Source organism: Zalophus californianus, chromosome 9 (genome assembly GCF_009762305.2).
Source record: "Zalophus californianus isolate mZalCal1 chromosome 9, mZalCal1.pri.v2, whole genome shotgun sequence".
NCBI classification, from domain to species: Eukaryota; Metazoa; Chordata; class Mammalia; order Carnivora; family Otariidae; genus Zalophus; species Zalophus californianus.
The window spans coordinates 59407705-59430329 of record NC_045603.1 but is presented as its reverse complement, the minus strand read 5'-3'; the positions used below and the strand labels follow the sequence as shown (position 1 = coordinate 59430329).

The 22625-nt window shown below is 39.4% G+C and overlaps 1 protein-coding gene across 1 annotated transcript in view; it reads left to right on the top strand.

Moving 5' to 3' along the window:
- LOC113922351 (integumentary mucin C.1-like) overlaps positions 1-11728 on the top strand; it is a 69792-nt gene extending 58064 nt beyond the window's left edge. The window contains exons 4-5 of the mRNA XM_027594277.1: positions 11054-11089; positions 11592-11728. Of these exons, the coding sequence (XP_027450078.1) occupies positions 11054-11089; positions 11592-11728 (173 nt within the window). The remainder of the gene's footprint in view (positions 1-11053; positions 11090-11591) is intronic.
- The last annotated feature ends 10897 nt before the right edge of the window (positions 11729-22625 follow it).

Here is a 22625-nt window from a genome sequence, read left to right as displayed (position 1 = left end):
GCCCATTTCTTGATTGGATCATTTGTTCTTTGGGTGTTGAGTTTGATAAGTTCTTTATAGATTTTGGATACTAGCCCTTTATCTGATATGTCATTTGCAAATATCTTCTCCCATTCTTTCAGTTGTCTTTTGGTTTTGTGGACTGTTTCTTTTGCTGTGCAAAAGCTTTTTATCTGGATGAAGTCCCAATAGTTCATTTTTGCCCTTGCTTCCCTTGCCTTTGGCAATGTCTCTAGGAAGAAGTTGCTGTGGCTGAGGTCGAAGAGGTTGCTGCCTGTGTTCTCCTTTAGGATTTTGATGGACTCCTGTCTCACGTTTAGGTCTTTCAACCATTTGGAGTCTATTTTTGTGTGTGGTATAAGGAAATGGTCCAGTTTCATTCTTCTGCATGTGGCTGTCCAGTTGTTCCAACATCATTTGTTGGAGAGACTGTCTTTTTTCCGTTGGACATTCTTTCCTGCTTTGTTGAAAATTAGTTGACCATAGAGTTCAGGGTCCATTTCTGGGCTCTCTTCTGTTGCATTGATCTATGTGTCTGTTTTTGTGCCAGTACCATACTGTCTTGATGATGACAGCTTTGTAATAGAGCTGGAAGTCTCGAATTGTGATGCCGCCGGCTTTGCTTTTCTTTTTCTACATTCCTCTGGCTATGCGGGGTCTTTCTGGTTCCATACAAATTTTAGGATTATTTGCTCCATTTCTTTGAAAAAGGTGGATGATATTTTGATAGGGATTGCATTGAATATGTAGATTGCTCTAGGTAGCATTGACATTGTCACAATATTTGTTCTTCCAATCCATGAGCATGGAACTTTTCTCCATTTCTTTGTGTCTTCCTCAATTTCTTTCAGGAATATTTTATAGTTTTCGGAGTACAGATTCTTAGCCTCTTTGGTTACGTTTATTCCTAGGTATCTTATGGTTTTGGGTGCAATTGTAAATGGGATCGACTCCTTAATTTCTCTTTCTTCTGTCTTGTTGTTGGTGTATCTTAATGCCACTGATTTCTGTGCATTGATATTATATCCTGCCACTTTACTGAATTCCTGTATGAGTTCTAGCAGTTTTGGGGTGGAGTTTTTTGGGTTTTCCACATAAAGTATCATATCATCTGCAAAGAGTGAGAGTTTGAGTTCTTCTTTGCCGATTCGGATGCCTTTTATTTCTTTTTGTTGTCTGATTGCTGTGGCTAGGACTTTTAGTACAATGTTGAATAGCAGTGGTGATAGAGGACATCCCCGACATGGTCCTTACCTTAGGGGGAAAACTTTCAGTTTTTCCCCATTGAGAATGATATTTGCTGTGGGTTTTTCATAGATAGCTTTTATGATATTGAGGTATGTACCCTATATCCCTATTCTCTGAAGAGCTGATCAAGAAAGGATGCTGTGCTTTGTCAAATGCTTTTTCTGCCTCTATTGAGAGGATCATATGATTCTCGTTCTTTTACTAATGTATTGTATCACATTGATTGATTTGCACATATTGAACCAAACTTGCAGCTCGGGGATAAATCCCACTTGGTCGTGGTGAATAATCCCTTTAATGTACTAGTTGGCTAGTATTTTGGTGAGAATTTTTGCATCCGTGTTCATCAAGAATATTGGTCTGTAATTCTCCTTTTCATGGGGTCTTTTTCTGGTTTTTGGGATCAAGGTAATGGTGGCCTCATAAAACGAGTTTGGAAGTTTTCCTTTCATTTCTATTTTTTGGAACAGTTTCAGAAGAATAGGTATTAATTTCATTAAATGTTTGGTAGAATTCCCCTGGGAAGACATCTGGCCCTGGGCTTTTGTTTGTTGGGAGATTTTTGATGACTGCTTCCATTTCCTTAGTGGTTATGGTAGTGGTTATGCGTCTGTTCAGGTTTTCTATTTCTTCCTGGTTCTATATTGGTAGTTGATACATCTCTAGGAATACATCCATTTCTTCCAGGTTATCTAATTTGCTGGCATATAGTTGCTCATAATATGTTCTTATAATCGTTTGTATTTCTTTGGTGTTAGTTGTTATCTCTCCTCTTTCATTCATGATTTTGTTGATTTGGGTCATTTCTCTTTTCTTTTTGATAAGTCTGGCCAGGGGTTTATCAATCTTCTTAATTCTTTCAAAGAACCAGCTCCTAGTTTCGTGGATCTGTTCTACTGTTCTTTTGGTTTCTATTTCATTGATTTCTGCTCTGATCTTTATTATTTCTCTTCTCCTGTTGGGTTTAGGCTCTATTTGCTGTTCTTTCTCCAGCTCCTTTAGGTGTAGGGTTAGGTTGTGTATTTGAAAGCTTTTTTGTTTCTTGAGAAAGGCTTGTATCACTATATACTTTCCTCTTAGGACTGCCTTTGCTGCATCCCACACCATTTGAACAGTTGTGTTTTCATTTTCATTGGTTTCCATGAATTTTTTAAATTCTTCTTTAATTTCCTGGTTGACCCATTCATTCTTTAGTAGGATGCTCTTTAGCCTCCATGTATTTGAGTTCTTTCCAACTTTCCTCTTGTGATTGAGTTCTAGTTTCAGAGCATTGTGGTCTTAAAATATGCAGGGAATGATCCCAATCTTTTGGTACTGGTTGAGATCTGATTAGTGACCTAGGATGTGATCTACTCTGGAGAATGTTCCATGGGCACCAGAGAAGAATGTGTATTCCGTTGCTTTGGGATGGAATGTTCTGAATATGTCTGTGAAGTCCATTTGGTCCAGTGTGTCATTTAAAGTCTTTATTTCTTTGTTGATCTTTTGCTTAGATGATCTGTCCATTTCAGTGAGGGGGTGTTAAAGTTCCCTACTATTATTTTATTGTTGTCGATGTGTTTCTTTGATTTTGTTATTAATTGGCTTATATAATTGGCTACTCCCATGTTAGGGGCATAGATATTTATAATTGTTAGATCTTCTTGGTCGATAGACCCTTTAAGTATGATATAATGTCCTTTCTCATCTCTTATAGTCTTTGGTTTAAAATCTAATTTGTCTGATATAAGGATTGCCACCCCAGCTTTCTTTTGGTGTCCATTAGCATGGTAAATGGTTTTCCACCCCCTCACTCTCAATTTGGGGGTGTCTTTGGGTCTAAAATGAGTGTCTTGCAGACAGTATATCGATGGGTCTTGTTTTTTAATCTTATCTAATAGCCTGTTTTTTGATTGGGGCAGTTAGCCCATTTAAATTCAGGGTGAGTATTGAAAGATATGAATTTAGTGCCATTGTACTGCCTCTAAGGTGACTGTTACTGTATATTGTCTCTGTTTCTTTCTGGTCTATGTTACTTTTTGGCTCTCTCTTTGCTTAGTGGACCCCTTTCAATATTTCTTGTAGGGCTGATTTCGTGTTTGCAAATTCCTTTAGTTTTTATTTGTTCTGGAAGCTTTTGATCTCTCCTTCTATTTTCAATGACAGTCTAGCTGGCTATTGTATTCTTGGCTGCATATTTTTCTCGTTTAGTGCTCTGAAGATATCATGCCAGTCCTTTCTGGCATGCCAGGTCTCTGTGGATAAGTCTGTTGCCAACCGAACGTTTCTACCACTGTAGGTTCCAGATCTCTTCTCCCGAGCTGCTTTCAGGATTTTCTCTTTGTCTCTGAGACTTGTAAGTTTTAGTATTAGATGTTGGCGTGTTGACCTATTTTTATTGATTTTGAGGGGGCTTTTCTGTGCCTCCTGGATTTTGATGCCTGTTTCCTTCCCCAAATTAGGGAAGTTCTCTGTTATAATTTGCTCCAATATACCTTCTTCCCCTCTTTCTCTTTCTTCTTCTGGGATCCCAATTATTCTAATATTGTTTTGTCTTATGGTATCACTTATCTCTCGAATTCTGCTCTCGTGGTTTAGTAGTTTATCTCTTGTTTTCTCAGTTTCTTTATTTTCCATCATTTGGTCTTCTATTTCACTAATTCTTTTTCTGCCTCATTTATCTTAGCAGTTAGAGCCTCCATTTTTGATTGCACCTCATTAATAGCCTTTTTGATTTCGACTTGGTTAAATTATAGTTCTTTTATTTCTCCAGAAAGGGTTTCTCTAATATCTTCCATGCTTTTTTCAAGCCCAGCTAGTATCTTTAAAATCATCATTCTGAACTCTAGTTCCAACATCTTACTAATGTCCATATTGATTAGGTTCCTGACAGTCAGTACAGCTTCTTGTTCTTTTTTTTTGAGGTGATTTTTTTCCTGTCTTGTCATTTTGTCCAGAGGAGAACAGATGAATGAGAGAACAAAATGTTAACAGGGTAACAATGACCCCAGAGAAATATACACTAAACAAATCAGAAGAGACCTGAAACCAGGGGCAAAGAAAGGGAAAGAAAGGAAAAAGAAAAAGAAAAAAAGAAAGAAAGAAAAAGAAAAAGAGAAAAACAAACAAACTAAGAAAAAAAAAACAGAATATGATTAAATATGATCAGGCTGGTATATAGATTAGTGCCACACACTAGATTTTGGGCGTATTTTGGTCTGTTAGAAGAAAATGTCTCCCAAAATTTTAAAGAAGGAAAAACTTATATATGTACAAAAATAAGGGTAAATACGATGAAGGGATGGAATATAAGTGTAAAGATGGAAATTGTAGAAGATTTTATAAAAGGAATTGATAAGAGAAGAAGTTTTTTGAAAAAAGAAAGAAGAGGTTTTGAAAAAAAAGTAGGAAGAGAATGTAATCAGGCATGAGACTAGAACAAAGCCATACACTAGAGATTTAGTGCTTATTTTGGTCTGTTAGAAGAAACTGTATCCCAAAATTTTAAAGACAGAACAACTTATATGTATATACCAAAAATAAGGTTAACTACTATGATGTCATAGAATATGACTAAATATGAAAAATAAAAAAGATTTTTTAAAAAAGGGATTGATGTTTGTTGAAAAAGGGAAAAAGAAAAATTCAAAAAAAAAGAAAAAGAAAGTTAAAAAAATTAACTTTGAAAGACTAAAGAATCATGGGAAAAAGACCATGAATTCTATGTGCAGTATTCCCCTAGTGCTGGAGTTCTGCCATTGTCATTGATCGGTAAACTTGGTCTTGGCTGGCTGTTCTTGCTGATCTTCTGGGGGAGGGGCCTGTTGGTGTGGTTCCCAAATGTCTTTGCTGGAGGCGAAATTGCCCCGCCCTTGTTGGTCCGGGCTAAGCAAGCTGCTCGGGTTTGATCTCAGGAGCTTTTGTTCCCTGCAAGCTTTCCATACAGCTTTGGAAGACGAGAGTGAAAATGGTGGCCTCCCAATCTCCACCCCGTAGGGGCGGAGAACTCAGGGCCCTGCTCCTCAGTGTGTCCCCAGAGAAAAGCAGTCACTCACTCCCATTTCCCTGGTCTCTGGACACACTCCGTGCTCACCCGGCTTGTGACCACGTGTTTCTATCTCTGGCACCTGACCCCGTGTGGAGTCTCCAAACCCAGCAGATCCCTGCGTGCCACTCCTCCCAGGGGAGGAAGGAGAGTCTCTCTGGGTCTGCCACTTGTTGGGTCCCTGCTGGAGGAGCAGTGGCCCGACTGTGCCTCGAATCATGGTTTATGGCAACCCCGGGCTGAGACCCCACTCCTCGGCTCCGTCTCTGCAGCTGGCTTCCCCGCTCTGATACCTGGGAGCTTTGCTGCACTCAGGCACCCCCGGTCTTTCTGTGACCCCAAGGGTCCTGGGACCACACTGTCCCAGCGAGGGTTCTACCCCCACTTAGCCACTGGAGCAATGTCCCTCAGTGGAGCCGACTTCTAAAAGTTCTGATTTTGTGCTCCGCTGCTCTATCACGTGCTGGTAGCGGCTGACGGAGGCCCCTCCCCTGCCATCTATCTTCCTGAATATTGCCTCAGATTCACTTCTCTGCATGTCCTACCTTCCAGAAAGTGGTTGCTTTTCTGTTCAGAGAGTTGCTGTTATTCTTTTCTTCAATCTCCTGTTGAGTTCGTAGGTGTTCAGAATGTTTTGATCCCTATCTAGCTGAATTCCTGAGAACACACGAAATTTAGGTCTCCTACTCCTCCACCATCTTGCTCCTCCCCGGTTATTTAATTTTTTTAACAAAATTTTCCTGATCTTAGAAATAAAATTGTGAACATTCACTGATAGTATTTTTAGCTGACTCTATTCTTTCCATTATAATCCTTGATTTGTAACCATATGTACTCTGACTCCAATCACCTACCTGTCATGTATGGAAGGCCAGGTAAGGCACAGATTGTCGGCAATCATGATGACTTCAGATTTTGGTAAAAGAGTATAAGTCTTAGAGGATTGAGAGTGGAGGAATTCCATGACAGGATTCACATTTTCACATGATAATTACGGCTAATTTCCTGAAGGCAGAATATGAGGAGACAGTGTTTGTGCAAAGACAAAGTATAGAAAGCTATTTCAGACCACCTAGCGTGTGCAGCAAGTTCAGGAGAACATGGAGGTGATGAGAAGTTGTCTGTGTCTGGGTGTATTTTGAGGTTCAGCTTAAGGATTGCTGACAAGTTGGATATGAGTTGTGAAAGAAAGGAGAAGTCAGGCATAGTCCTGAAGGCTTTTACTTGAGCAACTAGAACAATGGTGACATCATTAATGAAGGTTGACTGTCTCTATAGAAATATATATATGCATATGTAGATATGTATATATGTATATGTGTATATGTGTGTATACACACACATATGTATACGTAGAAGGTGAGGTGGGCAGTAGAGTGGCCTCCAAGATGGTCTCAGGTCCCAATCCCCGGGACTGTAAATATGATGAGATCACACAGTGATGAATATGTTTTGTTACATGACAAGAGAGACATTCGAGTAATGAAGGTTACTGCAGTTGACCCTAAAATAGGGAGATTCTCCTGGATTATCCAGCTGAGCCCAATGTGATCATTTGAGGCCCTAAGAGCAAAAGAAGGCAGAGGTGGAAAGCAGAAATATGTGACACATAAATGGTTCAATTTACCTTTGTAGATTTGATAGTGAAGGGGACCACTTGAGCAGGAAGTGAATTTTTCAAAAACCTGAATGATCTTGGAAGCAGATTCTTCCCCAGGGTCTCCAGAAAGGAAAATTATTCTTTCTGTCTTGGTGTTTGCCTTGTAAGAGTCTAAGCAGAGAATTCAGTTGAGCCAAGTAGTGCACTAAATTCTGATCCAGGGAAATTGTGAGATGCATATTGTTTTAAGATGTTAACTTTGTGGTAATTTGTGACAGCAGCAATGGAAAACCATCACAGAAGGAAAGTCAGAAGCAAATATTCCAAACAACCCTTAGCAAAGTGTCCTTCTGGGCTGTGCCATTTTCTCCAGGCAGTTTTACTTCCTTCTCTCGGGCTCTGTTTGCCTCCCACTTACTGCCTACATATCTGGGGAACCTGAGAAAAACGGTTGTTCTGTTCTGACCACAAGTAAGTCATTTTCAAGTAGCTGTGGCCAAACCTTTGTGTATTTGGTTCATTCAATCGGCTGGCAACCTGTCCATCAGCCCCTTTGCCTGAGCTGACAACTTCACTGTGCCTTTCTTGTGTTCCTCCAGTTCTCCCTTCATGGCAGGTGACAGTCCCATTTCTGCTCTGTCTCAGAGTGTGATCCTCAATGTGAACCATTTCAGCCTTGCTTTAGGATTCTGTTGATCCTTTTGGAACATTCTGTCAACACCTACAGTTAAATCTTTCACCTTAATGCCTGTTCAGTACCAGGGTGTGGGGTTATACAGTGATCTCCTTGATCCCCTGAAGTGAAGCTGCCTGGCCATGCCTTCTCTAATTAGAAGTCCTGCCTTGATGGAATTCAGGCATATTCAGTGACTAGGATGTAAAAGATCTCTTGGACTCTTATCTTTTGATGATGGAATTCTTCCTATAGCATTTTGAAATGTGGCCATCCAGGCTTTCCCTGAAAAGATCCAATGTGGCATGACAGTGAAAACATACTTCACCTTTAGGAGACTTCATTGTGTGGTGTGCACTTTCTATTATGAGCCTCAATGATCCAGCTCTTGTATAATCCCTTCCCTTTGAGTGCATGGCACACGTGACTTGATTCTAACTAATAAAGCGTGGCAAAGTTCATATGATGTCACTGCCTTGATTACGCTCTATTCACAGGTTGGAGGGAGAGATTCTCTTGCTGGCTTTGAAGAAGCAAACATTCATGCTATATGGTGCTTATGGAGAGAACAATGTGGCATGGAATTGCTGGTTACCTCTAGGACCTGGTGTGGCCTCAGACGACCCTCAGTAAGAAGCTGGGCTCTCAGTCTTACAACCTCAGGAATGAATTCTGTCAACAACCATGTGATGTTGCAGTAAGATCCAGAGCTCCAGAAAGAAACAAGTCTTGGCTGCCACCTTTCTTGCAACTTTGTGAGACCTTGTGGAGAGGACCCATGTTGTTAGTACCTGAACTCCTCACCCTGGAATCCATGAGATAATAAATGTGTATTTTTTTAAAGCCACACCAAATTTGTGGTCATTTGTTATGCAGGAATAGAGAAGTAATATGATTGATTTCAGACTCCTCATGTGTTTAGGCATAAGATCATTTGAGTACATGGGATAAGAGTTTGGCTAGCTTTGGAACATATTTCCCTTTTTGTCTGATATTGAGTATGGTGAATGTTGCCCACTATCACTCTTCTTATCCAACATTGTAGTGAATTGCTAAGCTAGTTCAAGAAAGCAAGGAAAAAGAAAGAAGGGGGTAGAAGGTTTGGAAAGGAAGATTAAAATTAATATATTTTATATAGAACACATGCCATACATAGAAAACTGAAGACAATTAATTGGGATTACTAAAACATTTAGCCACACAAGTGGTTATGAAGTCAAATACAAAAGCATTTTTCTTCCTTTTTGGTTTTAACAGAAATAAAGCAATAAAATTAATTTAAAAATGAAAAAATGTTCATCATCATTAGCCATCAGGGAAATTCAAATCAAAACCACATTGAGGTACCACCTTACACAAGTTAGAATGGCAAAAATTGACAAGGCAAGAAACAACAAATGTTGGAGAGGTTGTGGAGAAAAGGGAACCCTCTTACACTGTTGGTGGGAATGCAAATTGGTATAGCCACTTTGGAAAACAGTGTGGAGGTGCCTCAAAAAATTAAAAATAGAGCTACCCTATGACCCAGCAATTGCACTCCTGGGTATTTACCCCAAAGACACAGATGTAGTGGAAAGAAGGGCCTTATGCACCTCAATGTTCATAGCAGCAACGTCCGCAATAGCCAAACCGTGGAAAGAGCTGAGATGCCCTTCAACAGATGAATGGATAAAGAAGATGTGGTCCATATACACAATGGAATATTACTCAGCCATAAGAAAGGATGAATACCCAACTTTTACATCAATATGGATGGATCTGGAGGAGATTATGCTAAGTGAAATAAGTCAAACAGAGAAAGTCAATCATCATATGGTTTCACTTATTTGTGGAACATAAGGAATAGCGTGGAGGACATTAGGAGAAGGAAAGGAAAAATGGGGGGGGGAATTGGAGGGGGAGATGAACCATGAGAGACTATGGACTCTGAGAAACAAACTGAGGGTTTTAGAGGGGAGGGGGGTGGGGGGATGGGTTAGCCCGGTGATGGGTATTAAATAGGGCATGTACTGCATGAAGCACTGGGTGTTATACGAAAACAATGAATCATGGAACACTACATCAAAAACTAATGATGTAATGTATGGTGACTAACATAATAAATATTTTCCATGTAAATTGTCGGTTTACTTTTTAATGGACGAATCCCCACAGTTGCATGTATCCATGGAATTTTTATGTGCTTTGTTCATTGCTGTTTCTCTAAAGTGTAGCAGTCAATAAATATTTGTTGCATGAATTCATTGATTCAATGCCTACATTAATTAGTAAACATTCATTTCATTTTCTATCTTTCTCTTTGACTTTGAATTTTTCCACAAGAAGTGCTTAAATTTGGAGAGATCTTATCAGTGTGGGCTCACTGTGTTTGAGTGTCAGATGAGAGTATCTACATGTACATGAGGAAGGCCATCACTGGAGGAAGGTACAGTCTGACCTAGGTGGATGGTTCAGAGAGCAGGCTGCCATACCCTGATGATTCTGATTTCAGGAAACTTAGGGCCATGCACACTGTAGTCATCCAACTTCTAATGTGTATGAAAGGAGCACTGCAGGTTTGAGTAATCCTGCAAGCCTGGGTATTGGGCTCCTCCAGGTTGTCAGCAGAGCTGGTAATCATGGTGCCACTTTACCCTACAAGGTGAGAGGAAGCCTGGAAGCAAAATTATTTTCTGGAAAATGTTTAATATGGGAAACTCTTGACTTGAAACTTGTGTCAGAATCAAGAGACTGAAGTTGTGACCTTTCCAAAGGGCCTCTGGCTGTGCTGTTGACTCTCTAGTGGTTTCTCCCAGTAAAAACATTTCCTGACATTAACTAGCCTGGACTCTAGTCTGGCAGCTTCTGATTGGTGCCCTCTGCTTATATTATGTCAGGATGTGGACTGCTGGAGTCAGAGTCCCACCTCCTCCTGAGCTCTGACGCTTTCTTCTCTGTGCTCCCTGCTAATCAATTCACCAGTATGAAGGGCTTGGCGTTGCTGGTCCTGGTGGCAGTTTCCACCTTCCTGGTCTTGGGCTGTAAGTAAAGCTTCTTACCTGAAATAAGGTCTGGAGCAAGAGTACATTATGATATAAGCTCTGTGTGGATGTGGGTTTGGAGGGGCTTAGAATGCTAACCTCTGTGTTCTCTACTCCACTACCCTGTTCCATCCCCATTTTGCCTGACCACTCAAGATAGAGTGGACTCTCCCTTTAGGCTTTGACATTTCAGTCAGGTGTTTTCTGTTTTAACCTTGGAATGCAACTTCATTGTTAGTTCAGGACAATATGTTTAAGAAGGTCATCAGAGGTTGTTTTCAGGAAAGCAAAAATGGAGACGTATTATTTTTTTGTGTGGGATTTTTGTGGGTTCATATGATCTGTGCATCTTTCTGCCTTCAGCATGTTTCAGAAAGCCTAAGGTTCTTCAGTTGTGAAAACCTGCAATATTGTCCATAATCTCTCTTCACTCCACCCCCCCAATACTCGTGTTCAACTTTCACCTATTTTTTCTTTTTCTCTTTCAGAGAGTTCAACAGATGCTTCATCTGATAGCTCTACTGGTAAGGCTATGCTTACACATCCACTCCTTCCTGTGTTGACTGTTTTCCATCCCAACTTCGTGTCAAACAGCCATGGAGGACAGAGTATAGACACTCCAAAGCAGAAGCCTGGAGAAGCACAGTCTTGTTTCTAAAGTTCATTATGAACATATAGAAAATGTGCTGATTTCTTATATATCATTAGAGAATATAAAGTCTCTGGCATGGATTTATATAAATTGTGAATTATGTAAACTTGGAGAAAATATTTGCCTATGTCTTCTCTTAGTGTTGCAGTCCTTATAGGGAAACCCAAATTCTTTCTGTCCCACAAGGCAGGACTATGAAGAATGAGGCCAAAGGAAAGTGGGTAGCCAGGCCTAGGATGTGACAGAATTGTTGACATTTGCAGAGTTGAATTCAGAATGAGGAACAACCTCCAAGCTTGGGCAGGATAAATTTTGTTTATTGTGGCAGAGTCAAGTGTCTCAGCTGGATCTTTTCCTCCTTGTTTCACTTCCAGCTGGTGGCTTCACTGGTATCACCACCACTTACGATGAAATCACTGAGGACAGTGACATTGATGAGGACACCACTGAAGCTCCTGATACCAAGACCAGCGCTGCTCCAACTGGCCTTCTAAAGTGTAAATCCACCTGATCTAAGTTCTTTCTTTCTTTTTTGACTTTTTTTCCTTTAAATTTTTATTGTTATGTTAATCACCATACATTACATCATTAGTTTTGGATGTAGTGTTCCATGATTCATTGTTTGTGTATAACACCCAGTGCTCCATGCAGAATGTGCCCTCTTTAATACCCATCACCAGGCTAACCCATCCCCCCACCCCCCTCCCCTCTAGAACCCTCAGTTTGTTTTTCAGAGCCCATCATCTCTCATGGTTCATCTTCTAAGTTCTTTCTCTATGGGGCTTGTGGATTCCTGGGTTCTGTATTTGTCCCAGTAGACTATATTTTGGGGGCAAGAGGGAGAAGGCCTGAGGTAGTTCTGTTTTCATCATTCTCTAATTCCTCTTGGTTTTACAAATCAAGTCAACAGATAGATCTCAGAGGAGCCTGAGATTTGCAGCCTCTTGTTCAATAATTTACCTGCATAGTCTTTTTTAAAAAATTTTTATTGTTATGTTAATCACCATATATTATATCATTAGTTTTTGATGTATACCTGCATAGTCTTAAAATGTTAGCATTTTATAGGGAAAATTCATCTTTAGTGGAAATGTCATTAGAAAGACCAAAGTAAGTGTCTCTTTTGGGTCAGGTAACTGTTTATGTGTGTTTTTTCCTTTTTTTTTTTTAACCAAAAAGTTGCCGTTTCCTTGAAAGGCTTTTCTAAAATTAGACAACAGCTTTAAGTGAGGCTTCCCCGAGGCAGAGGCTTGTGAGCATTATTCAAGGTATTTCTGGGAATTTGGGCATTCATTGAAGATCAAGAAAGTACAGAGTCCCTAGTCCTGGTTCATCTTTTCTGTCATTCACACTCATGGAACATTGATTACAAAATTTATTGAGTGTGGACACATGCCAGACATTGCAGTATGCAATTCACATATCGATGTAATTTAAATCTCAGAGTCATTCTACTAAGTAAACACTGCAAAGATGAAGAAATGGAAAACTTACAATGAAACACTTCCCTGGAACATGTGGAGAGATTGGATTTGTATTTAAACAGTCAAAGTCTTGAGGAAACATTTTCAAATATGGCTTATAGTCTTTCAGTTTCGGTGCCATTGCTTGGTACCCTGCTCAAGGAGTGCAGTGGTAGCTTTTGGGAGGGGAAGGAGTATTCATCCCTTTTGAGAAGAAGGCTGGGTTGCTCTGTGTTATGGTAAAGGAAAAACTAATGCATATTGGCCTACTTCCTATCTTCTCAAAACTTCAGCTTCCCTAGGCTCCTGTCCAGGGCTGCCAATTCTGTTTCTTTCTTTCAGGATGAACATGTCATGTTCCTTTGACTCCACAGAATTCAGTGCCATTTGACATATGTTAGTCTCCTTGCAGATTCCCAAGAAAGAAGCCACATTCTTCATTCTTTCTTGAAACTCTCTTGACAATATATTTTATCCTTTTGTGGTCATCCTCAACAAATGAAGAATATAATGAAATATAACTAAGATGGAATTTGCCTGGGCCTTGCATTTGATCCTGCTGGGCTTGGCCACTTGTCCCTTCATTTGACTTAATCCAACTACTTACCAAGTCTACCATCTCTGTCTTATCTCTACTTTTTGGTTTTCCAAAAAATTTTGGAAATTTTGATGTTGTGCAACATCAAAAATCTATATTTTTAAGAGGTTGGAGAGTGCTTGTGCAATGATTCAGTAAATCACAGTGACAGCTACTTTGAATTTTATCTAGTCCCTCCTATGTGACTGAGAATTGGATTTTGTACATTGTCCCCGATTTTTAAACATAAGATACACCTCTTGGACATATCACTAGAGACTACAGGTTTCTCTCACCTGAATGCACTAATCAATATTTCCTAGGAACCAAAAGTCCATTTTGGATTCCACCAAAATCTACTATTAACTGAGCCATGATTATGCTCTATTCTGTAATGACTTAGGAGGTGAGAAGCAGGAAAACAGCTCAGGCATCTGGGAACTGGCCTGGCATGGCTGGACTTTGGAGGCTGAGCTGGCCTGAGGGCTAGGAAATGGTGTTCTCCCATTACACACATGGAAAGTCATAGAAGACCAAGGGCAGGCAAGGGCACTTAGTGACTGTGATGAAGGGAGGCAAAGAGCAAGATCACTTCCCAGTGTTGTTTCCATGCAGACAAGCAATATCAGTGTTCCAAACCCACAACAGCAGAGAACCCTTTTTCCTAGTTAATGAGTGATGCTGCTTCATTACCTATCTCAGCTTTGCCTCATTCCAGTCTCTGCTTCTAGAAAAGGTTTGGTAAGATCCCCAAACATAGCATACTTGTGCTTCCTGACAGTGTTCAATCCAAGACAGAGGCCTGCTTCCCTACAACCTCCCCCAAATCACCTAACACAAGTCCCAATCCTGTGTGTTTTCTAACACCCTTGAGCTGGGACACCTCTCTGCAGTTCCCCATGTGTATCCTCCCCCCACTGCAGGGTTGATGAACCCAAGCTCCTGAACTACAATTGGGCTTCTGGTGGGTTTTGAGTGGAGGGCTTCAACACCTGACTGTATAATGGGATTGATATTGTATATGAACAAGTAGTGGTGTGTTGTCCTTTCCACTGTGGATGTCTGCCCAGTTTTCACACACTTGCTACATGGGAATGTTTAAATTTGCCCCGATTCTTACTAGCAGTACACTAAGCCTTGCACAATTCATAAAAAGCAACATGCTCATGCTTTGATAAGGAAATGATTGAGTTTGGACTTTGATTTTCACTAAATCTGTTTTATTTTTTATTGACGATTTTCGCATGTTATTGGAGAAGAGGTAAAGAGGACTACTGAAGATTTAATAGGCGTGTTCTGTTGTTTGAGCTGGACTTGATGGGATCAAGGCTATGTAGAAATTGCAAAGGGCCAAGAGAGATTTGTATACCTTAATAGACATAGATACTGTGAATTGTGCAAGACTGTTGAATCACAGTTCTGTACCTCTGAAACAAATAATGCAATATATGTTAAGAAAAAAAAAGAAGATAGCAGGAGGGGAAGAATGAAGGGGGGGAAATCGGAGGGGGAGACCAACCATGAGAAACAATGGACTCTGAAAAACAAACTGAGGGTTCTAGAGGGGAGGGGGTGGGGGGATGGGTTAGCCTGGTGATGGGTATTAAAGAGGTCATGTTCTGCGTGGAGCACTGGGTGTTATACACAAACAATGAATCATGGAACACTACATCCAAAACTAATGATGTAATGTATGGTGATTAACATAACAATAAAAAATTTTAAAAAAAGTAGGTCATAAAAAAATAGACATAGCTAACACCTTCTTTTCCATAATAGTTTAAGTCACCCTTATACAAAATGAATTCTCATAGACTAGATCTCAGTGTATGTTTACTGTACATCCATAGGGAAATGTGTGTATATTAGCATGTTGCCATAATTTAGTTAGACAGGATTTGGAATTCATGACCACTATGGTCAAATTAGCATATGTTATGATCATTCTTTCCTCAGAGGAATAAACTCAAAGAAGGAAGAACTTTAGTATCCATAGAAGACTGGAGGGTAGTTGAAATTGCCAGCTAATATTCCAAGCTGTGTCCCATCTCTGAAATTCATGAGAATTCCTTCACCTGGAGAAATAAAGATATTGCTCAAATTTGCAACACATTGTCATGTTTTTCAGATCATGCTAGTAAGCAAGAATGTCAGAGATTATTAGGACTATTGGGGTTTTGGTAAAATCATAGTCGTTATGTAGAAATCCTGTTAGCCTCTTCTCACAAAGTGACTTTCATCAGACCCTGAGCCAAAACTGTCAGTGGATTTACTTAGAGTTAGCCCTAGGTAGTCCCTATGAGCCCATAGATGTGACTATATGATAGATGTTTCTGCCATCATGTTGCAATGAAATTGGATTGACAGAAATCAAATAGGAATTAATAGAAATAAAATAAGATTTCTTTGTAAAGTTGTCTTGGGATTTTGGGTTTGAACACTATTTGAGGCATATTCTTCTGCCAGTCTATTTAAAAAATAGTTGCTAACAACTCAGTGGTGTTTGATGAAAGAAGCCCTTCCAATGAAGAGCATCAGGCAAAATACGGTTTTGTGTTGTGTTCTGGTTGATGCTAGAGAAACTGTCAAATATGTGATGGGCAGAACAGGAATGTCACTCATAGAGTGGCGATTTATTTTTACGTGCATTGTAGCAGAAGAAGTTCAGGGAAAGTCCCACACAACAGAAGCAAGTTGTGTTGCTACTTGTTGGGTGGAAAATAGAATTGCAAGGACATCCCTGACCTCATTACTGAGTGGGGTGTGACAAGAAGGATGGCTGGATTTCCAGTGGGAGTTCTTGAGTTGAGGCCTATGTTGCTGTGTGGAAGTCTGTTTGCAGCAGGCTCTGTTGATACTGAAACTCTGATGAGAAGGTGAAAGGTTAAGTTGGCCCAGAGAGTGGAGTTGAAAGCTCTTCATTTAGGACCTGACAAAATATTAGGCTCCTGTCCCTAGTCTGTTGGGCTGCAGCCAAGAGTTGCGTGTATTGTCAGGCAAATGGGCTCCATTAAAGTAGGGGAAAAAAAACCCAAAACTACTTGTATGATACACTCAGATAAGAAATGTCTTGGGAATTTAGGAGAAGACTTAAAATTATCAGGATTTCAAACAAAAATAAATCTTTGGCTACAAAATGGATTGAAATGCTGACATAGCTCCTTAGACATCCCTGGCTCCTAAGGGAGATGTATGGGGAAGCTCAGGTCAGGCCCCCCCTCCTGGCACCCCACTGTGACCTAGAGAAGATACGGTCCCCTTTAACACAATGGAAATGATTTGCACAAGAAAATGCATCCAATATTTACAGGAAAGGGTTTGCTTTGGGTAGGTGAAATTAGCTGATATGGCAAGTGGATCACACCAAACCTCTCCTGGTGGCCCCAGGATTCTGCAGTGGGTGTTAAGTATTCGTGTTAACCTGGCACCTGTTCTTCTCTAGGATTTGCTCATCTTGTAAAGGAGCAATCCTGGAGATGCAATGAATGTTTGGAACATCCAATTCTTCATCCATTTGGTCCACTTGAATGTATTAGTCTGTTGTGCTGTAGCCAAGAATTGCATGTCTTTTTAGGGAAATGGGCTCCAGGCAAGTAGGGGGAAAAAAACTACTTGTATGATGCACTTAGATAAGAAATGTCTTTGGGAATTCAGCAGAAGGATTAAAATCATATGAATGTGAAACAAAAATTTGTTGGCCAAGAAAAGGATTGAAATGCTTATATAGCTCCCTAGACATTCTTGGGTCCTAAAGGAGATGCATGCGGAAGCTCAGTTTTGGCCCCCGTGGCCTACAGAGGACACAGTTTCTGAACACAAAAATGGAAATGATGTACACAAGAATATGCGCCTATATTTACAGGAAAGGTTTTGCTTCATAATAGCTGTGGGTGAAATTAGTAGCTATGTGCAAGTGGATCACACCTCACCTCTCCTTACCAGGAATCTGTAACTGAGTGTAAATACTGGGCACCTGTTCTATCTTAACTGGACACCTGTTTTTCTCTAGGATTTGCTCATCTTGTAAAGGAACAACCCTGGAGATGCAATGAATGTTTGGAACTCAAAATTCTTCATCCATTTGGTCCATTTAGATATATTTCTTCTCAGGTTACAAAGCTTAGTGCTACTAGGAACTACTATTTAATGGACTGAGATGGTAAATGAAACATCATATTTTTGATGAAATCCAGTTTTTCAATTTTCTTTTTCCTGTTAGGGCTTCTTTTGGTTTTCTGTCAAAGAAATGTTAGTATACCCTATGTTTAAAAAGTTTATCTGTTAGGTCTTCTTCCAGATTATTTATAATGTTAGGTTTTATGATCAAGTCTTTGATTTTTGTGTGTGGGAAAAGGTCTGAATCATGGTTTATTTCTTTTATCAAACAGGTAGTAATACTCTTTTGCAGTATACTTTGTTGAAAGGCTTTCTTTTCTTCTATTGAGTAGCTTTAGCATTTTTGTCAAAGATGAATTAAGTGTATATGTGTGAGTGTATTTTTAGACTTTCTGTGAGTTGATATCTCAGTGATTTAATTAATATAGCTGTCAGTTTGAAATCAGGTGGTGTGATTCTTCCAACTTTGATGTTTCTCAAGATGGTTTTGGCTACCTTTCAGTTTTTACTTTGTCATGTACGTTGTGGAATCTGTTTGTCAATTTTTAAAAAGGATTTATTTATTTATTTTAGAGAGAGAGAGAGAGAGAGAGAGAGCATGCAGGGGGAGGGGTAGAGTGTGAGAGAGATAAGCAGACTCTCCAGTGAATAGGGAGCCCCCTGCAGGGCTCCATCCCAGGAACCCAGGATCATGATCTGAGCCAAAGGCAGACGCCCAACCAACTGCGAGACACCCAGGTGCCCCAACTGTTAGTCAATTTTTACAAAAAGGCGTGCCAACATGTTGATTGAGATTGAATTGAAGATAGATAAATTGATACTTTAACATTATTGTTTGTTCTAAGACTTGTACAAAATGTGTGTACATTTATTTATGGTGATTGATTTGTGTCATCAATATTTTGTAGCTTCCCTGTAGAGGTCTGGCATATTTTGGATAAATTTGTCCATAAATAAATACATATTTTCTATGCTGTTTTGGAGAGTGTTTTTAAAAAATGTTCATTTCCCATTGATTATTACTAACATGTGGAAAATATAATTGATTTTTATATATTGACTTTCTATCTTATGACATCACTTTATTTTTTTCTAGCAAACGTTTTTTGCGTGTGTGTGTGTGTGTGTGTGTGTCTGTCTGTGTGGGTGTACATGTGTGTAACCATATCATCTGGAAGGAAAGTCAGTTTGTTTCAATGTTTCTGAGTTCTTACAAGTCTTTTTCCGTTTTTTTTTTTGCCAATTGCACTGGCTAGGACCTTCATAAAGATTACCTAGAGGTGATAAGAGCAGAGATCTTTACCAAATTCTGATTCCTTATGTTAGGGGAAAGCATTCAGGGCTTCTCAACTGTACATATTGTTAATTGTAGCATTTTATTGATGTCATTTAGCAGATTGAAGAAATTTCTACTATCCCTAATTTACTGATAGTTTTCTTCTTCACTCTGTTTTTCAACATGACTGTGTTTTGATGGTTTAAAAGAATTTTTGTGTACCAGTCAATTATAGTTAGACTTTCCCTGTTCTAATTACTGTATGTTTGATATCTCCTGAATGGACTTTGAGCATTGCAGGTATCTTAAAGTTTTTCATCTATGGAGTGAGAGGAATGAATTTGAAATAAAGATTTGTTATTGAGAGAAGGGCTGTAATCACACATATTCACCATGGGAGGCAGATGTTTGATTCCTTTTGTAGTGGAACAGTGTCCTCTGACAGTGGGTTCATCCATGATTATGGAGTGGTCTTGCTTTTGTTTTGTTCCACCACAGTCACAGACTACTTCTGTTTATTGCTAGTTACCTTTTACCAGTTGCATGGCTTAATTTTTTTGAATAAAAATTTCCTGGTCTCAGAAATCGTGAACCCTCACTGATAGTATTTTTAGCTGATTCCATTCTTTCTACTTCCCACCGTAGCCATGTGTGCTCTGACTCTAACCACCAATGAGACTGTCGTGTGTGAAAGGCCAGGTAAGGCACAGCTTTTCAACAATCTTGAAGACTTCAGATTTTGCTGAAAGATTATAAGCCTTAGAAGGCTGAGAACAGAGAAATTACATGGCAGGATTAACATTTTCACATGATAGTTATGGCTAATATCTTGAGGATGGAATACGGGGACACAATGTGTATGCAGATGCAAAGTATAGAAAGCTATTTCAGGCCACCTAGGGTGCTGACCAGGTCCAGGAGAACATGGAGGTGATGAGAAGTTGTCTGTGTCTGGGTGTAATTTGAAGGAGGAGCTTAAGGATTGCTGACAATTTGGATACGGGTTGTGAAAGAAAAGAGGAGTTGGGCATAGTTTTGAAGATTTGTACTGGAGCAACTGGAACAATGGTGACATCATTCATGAAGGTTTACTTCTCTCTCTCTGTATATATATATAGTTCTGTGAAATATCTGTATATCTATCTATATCTATCTGTATATATCCACATTTATCTTGTATCTATTTGTACTTATATAGATAAATGTGGATATATACAGATATATACATACATAGATAGATAGACATTATCTATCTATCATCTATCTATCTATTATCTATTATCTATTATCTATCTATCTATCTATCTATCATCTATCTATCTATTATCTATTATCTATTATCTATCTATCTATCTATCTATCATCTATCTATCATCTATCTATATCTAGGTAGAAGGTGAGGTGGACAGTAGAGTGGTGTCCAAGATGGTCTCAGGCCCCAATCCCCAGGACTATAAATATGATGAGATCACACACTGATGAATATGTTGTGTTATAGGACCAAAGGGGCATTTCAGTAATGAAGGTTACTACAGTTGACCCTAAAATAGGGAAATTCTCCTGGGTTATCCAGCTGAGCCCAATGTAATCACGTGAGTCCCCAAAAGCAAAAGAGGAAGGCAGGGGTGAAAAGCAGAAATATGTGAGACACATAAATTGTTCAATGTGCCTATGCAGATTTGACAGTGAAGGGCACCACTTGAGTAGGAAGTGAATTCTTCAATAATCTGAATGATCTGAGAAACATTCTTCCCAAGGGTCTCCAGAAAGGAAAATTATTCTTTCTGCTTGGTGTTTGCCTGGTAAGACCCTAAGCGGAGAATCCAGTTGAGCCAAGTAGTGCACTAAACGCTGATCCAGGGAATTGTGAGATGCATATTGTTTTAAGATGCTAACTTTGTGGTAATTTGTGACAGCAGCAATGGAAAACCATTACAGAAGGAAACTCAGAAGCAAATATTCCAAACAATCCTTAGCAAAGTGCCCTTCTGGGCTCTGCCATTTTCTCCAGGCAGTTTTATTTCCTCTTTCAGGCTCTTTTTGCCTCCCACTTACTGCCTACATAGCTAGGGAACCTGACCTACTCACAAGAAAGGTTATTCTGTTCTGACCACACGTAAGTCATTTTCAAGTAGCTGTGGCCAAACCTTTGTGGATTTGGTCCATTCAATTGGCTGGTAGCTGTCAGCCCTTCACCCAAGCTGACAACCTCACCGTGCCTTTCCTGTGCTACTCAAGTTCTCCTTTCATGGCAGTAAAGTTTTTGCTCTGTCCCAGAGGGTGATCCCCAATGTAAACCATTTCAGCCTTGCTTAAGATTCTGTTGATCCTTTGGAACATCCTGTCAACACCTGTAATTAAGTCTTTCACCTTAATGTCTGTTCAGTACCAGGGTGTGGGGTTATACAGTGATCGCCTTGATCCCCTGAAGTGAAGATGCCTGACCATGCCTATTGGAAGTCCTACCTTGATGGGATTCAGGCATATTCACTGACAAGATGTGAAAGATCTCTTGGACTCATATCTTTTGATGATGGAATTCTTCCTCTAGCATTTTGAGATGGAGCTATCCAGGCTTTCCCTGAAAATCTCCAATGTGGCATGACAGTGAAAACATGCTTCACTTTTAAGAGACTTGCTTGTGTGGTGTGCATATTCTATCGAGCCCCAATGATCCAGGTCTTGTGTAATCCCTTCTCTTTGAGTGCATGGCACATGTGACTTGATTCTAACTAATAGAGCCTGGCAAAAGTCATATGATGTCCCTTTGTTCAGAGATTGAAGAGAGAGATTCTCTTGATGGTTTTGAAGAAGCAAACATTCATGTTACATGGTGCTTATGGAGTGAACAATGTGGCATGGGACTGTAGTTGACCTCTAGGAACTGGCATGGTCAGCCTACCATTAGTAAGAAGCTGGGATCTCAGTTTTACAACCTCAAGGAATGAATTCTATCAACAACTATGTGATGTTGGAATAATATCTAGAGCTCTAGAAAGGAACAAGTCTTGGCTGCCACCTTGCTTGCAGCCTTGTGAGACCCTGTGGAGAGGACCAGTTTGCTAGTGCCTGAATCCCTCACCCTGGAACTTGTGAGATAATAAATGTGTATTTTTCTAACCCACACTAAATTTGTAGTTATTTGTTATGCAGCAATAGAGAAGTAATATGGTTGATTTCAGACTCCTAAGTGTGCTCAGATGTAAAATCATTTGAGTACATGTGATGAGTTTTGCTAGCTTTGGAACAGTATTTCCCATTTTAACTGAAATTGACTACGGTGAATGTTGCCCACTATCACTCCTCTTATTGAACATTGTACTAAACGTCTAAGGCAATTCAATAAAGAAGGAAAAAAGAAGGGAGGAGCAGAAGGTGTGGGAAGGAAGAAATAAAATTAGAATCATTTATAAAGAACATATGGTATATAGAGAAAATTAAATGTAATTAATTGGGATTACTAATAAAATTTAGCCACACACCTGGATATGAACTCGAGGTACAAAAGCATTTTTCTTTCTTCCTTTTATGTCTTACCAGAAATAAAGCAATAAAAATTTATTTAAAAATGAAATTATTATAAGTACAAATGTTTGAAATAGCTAGGAACATATTTTATTAAGCTTTTGCAGAGCTCTCCACTAAGCAAATGAGAATATTATTGACATAAGTTAAAGAAAACCTCAAATCAGAGGTAGAGATCATGGTTATGGACTTAATAATGTGAAAAAGTCAATTATTTTCAAATTGATATATACTTTGAAAACAATTTAATAAGAAATCCTGGCAGTATTTTTGTGGAAATCAACAGGTTTATTTTATAATTTATATGTATAGCAAAAGAAATCCTGGAGGAAGAAGAAAGTTGTAAAACTTACCAGATTTATGACCAGATAAGAAGACCTATTATCAAGTTTATCAAGACAAGAGTGTTAACTGAGTACGTGGAAAAAAAGGGTACCCTTGGTGACCCCGC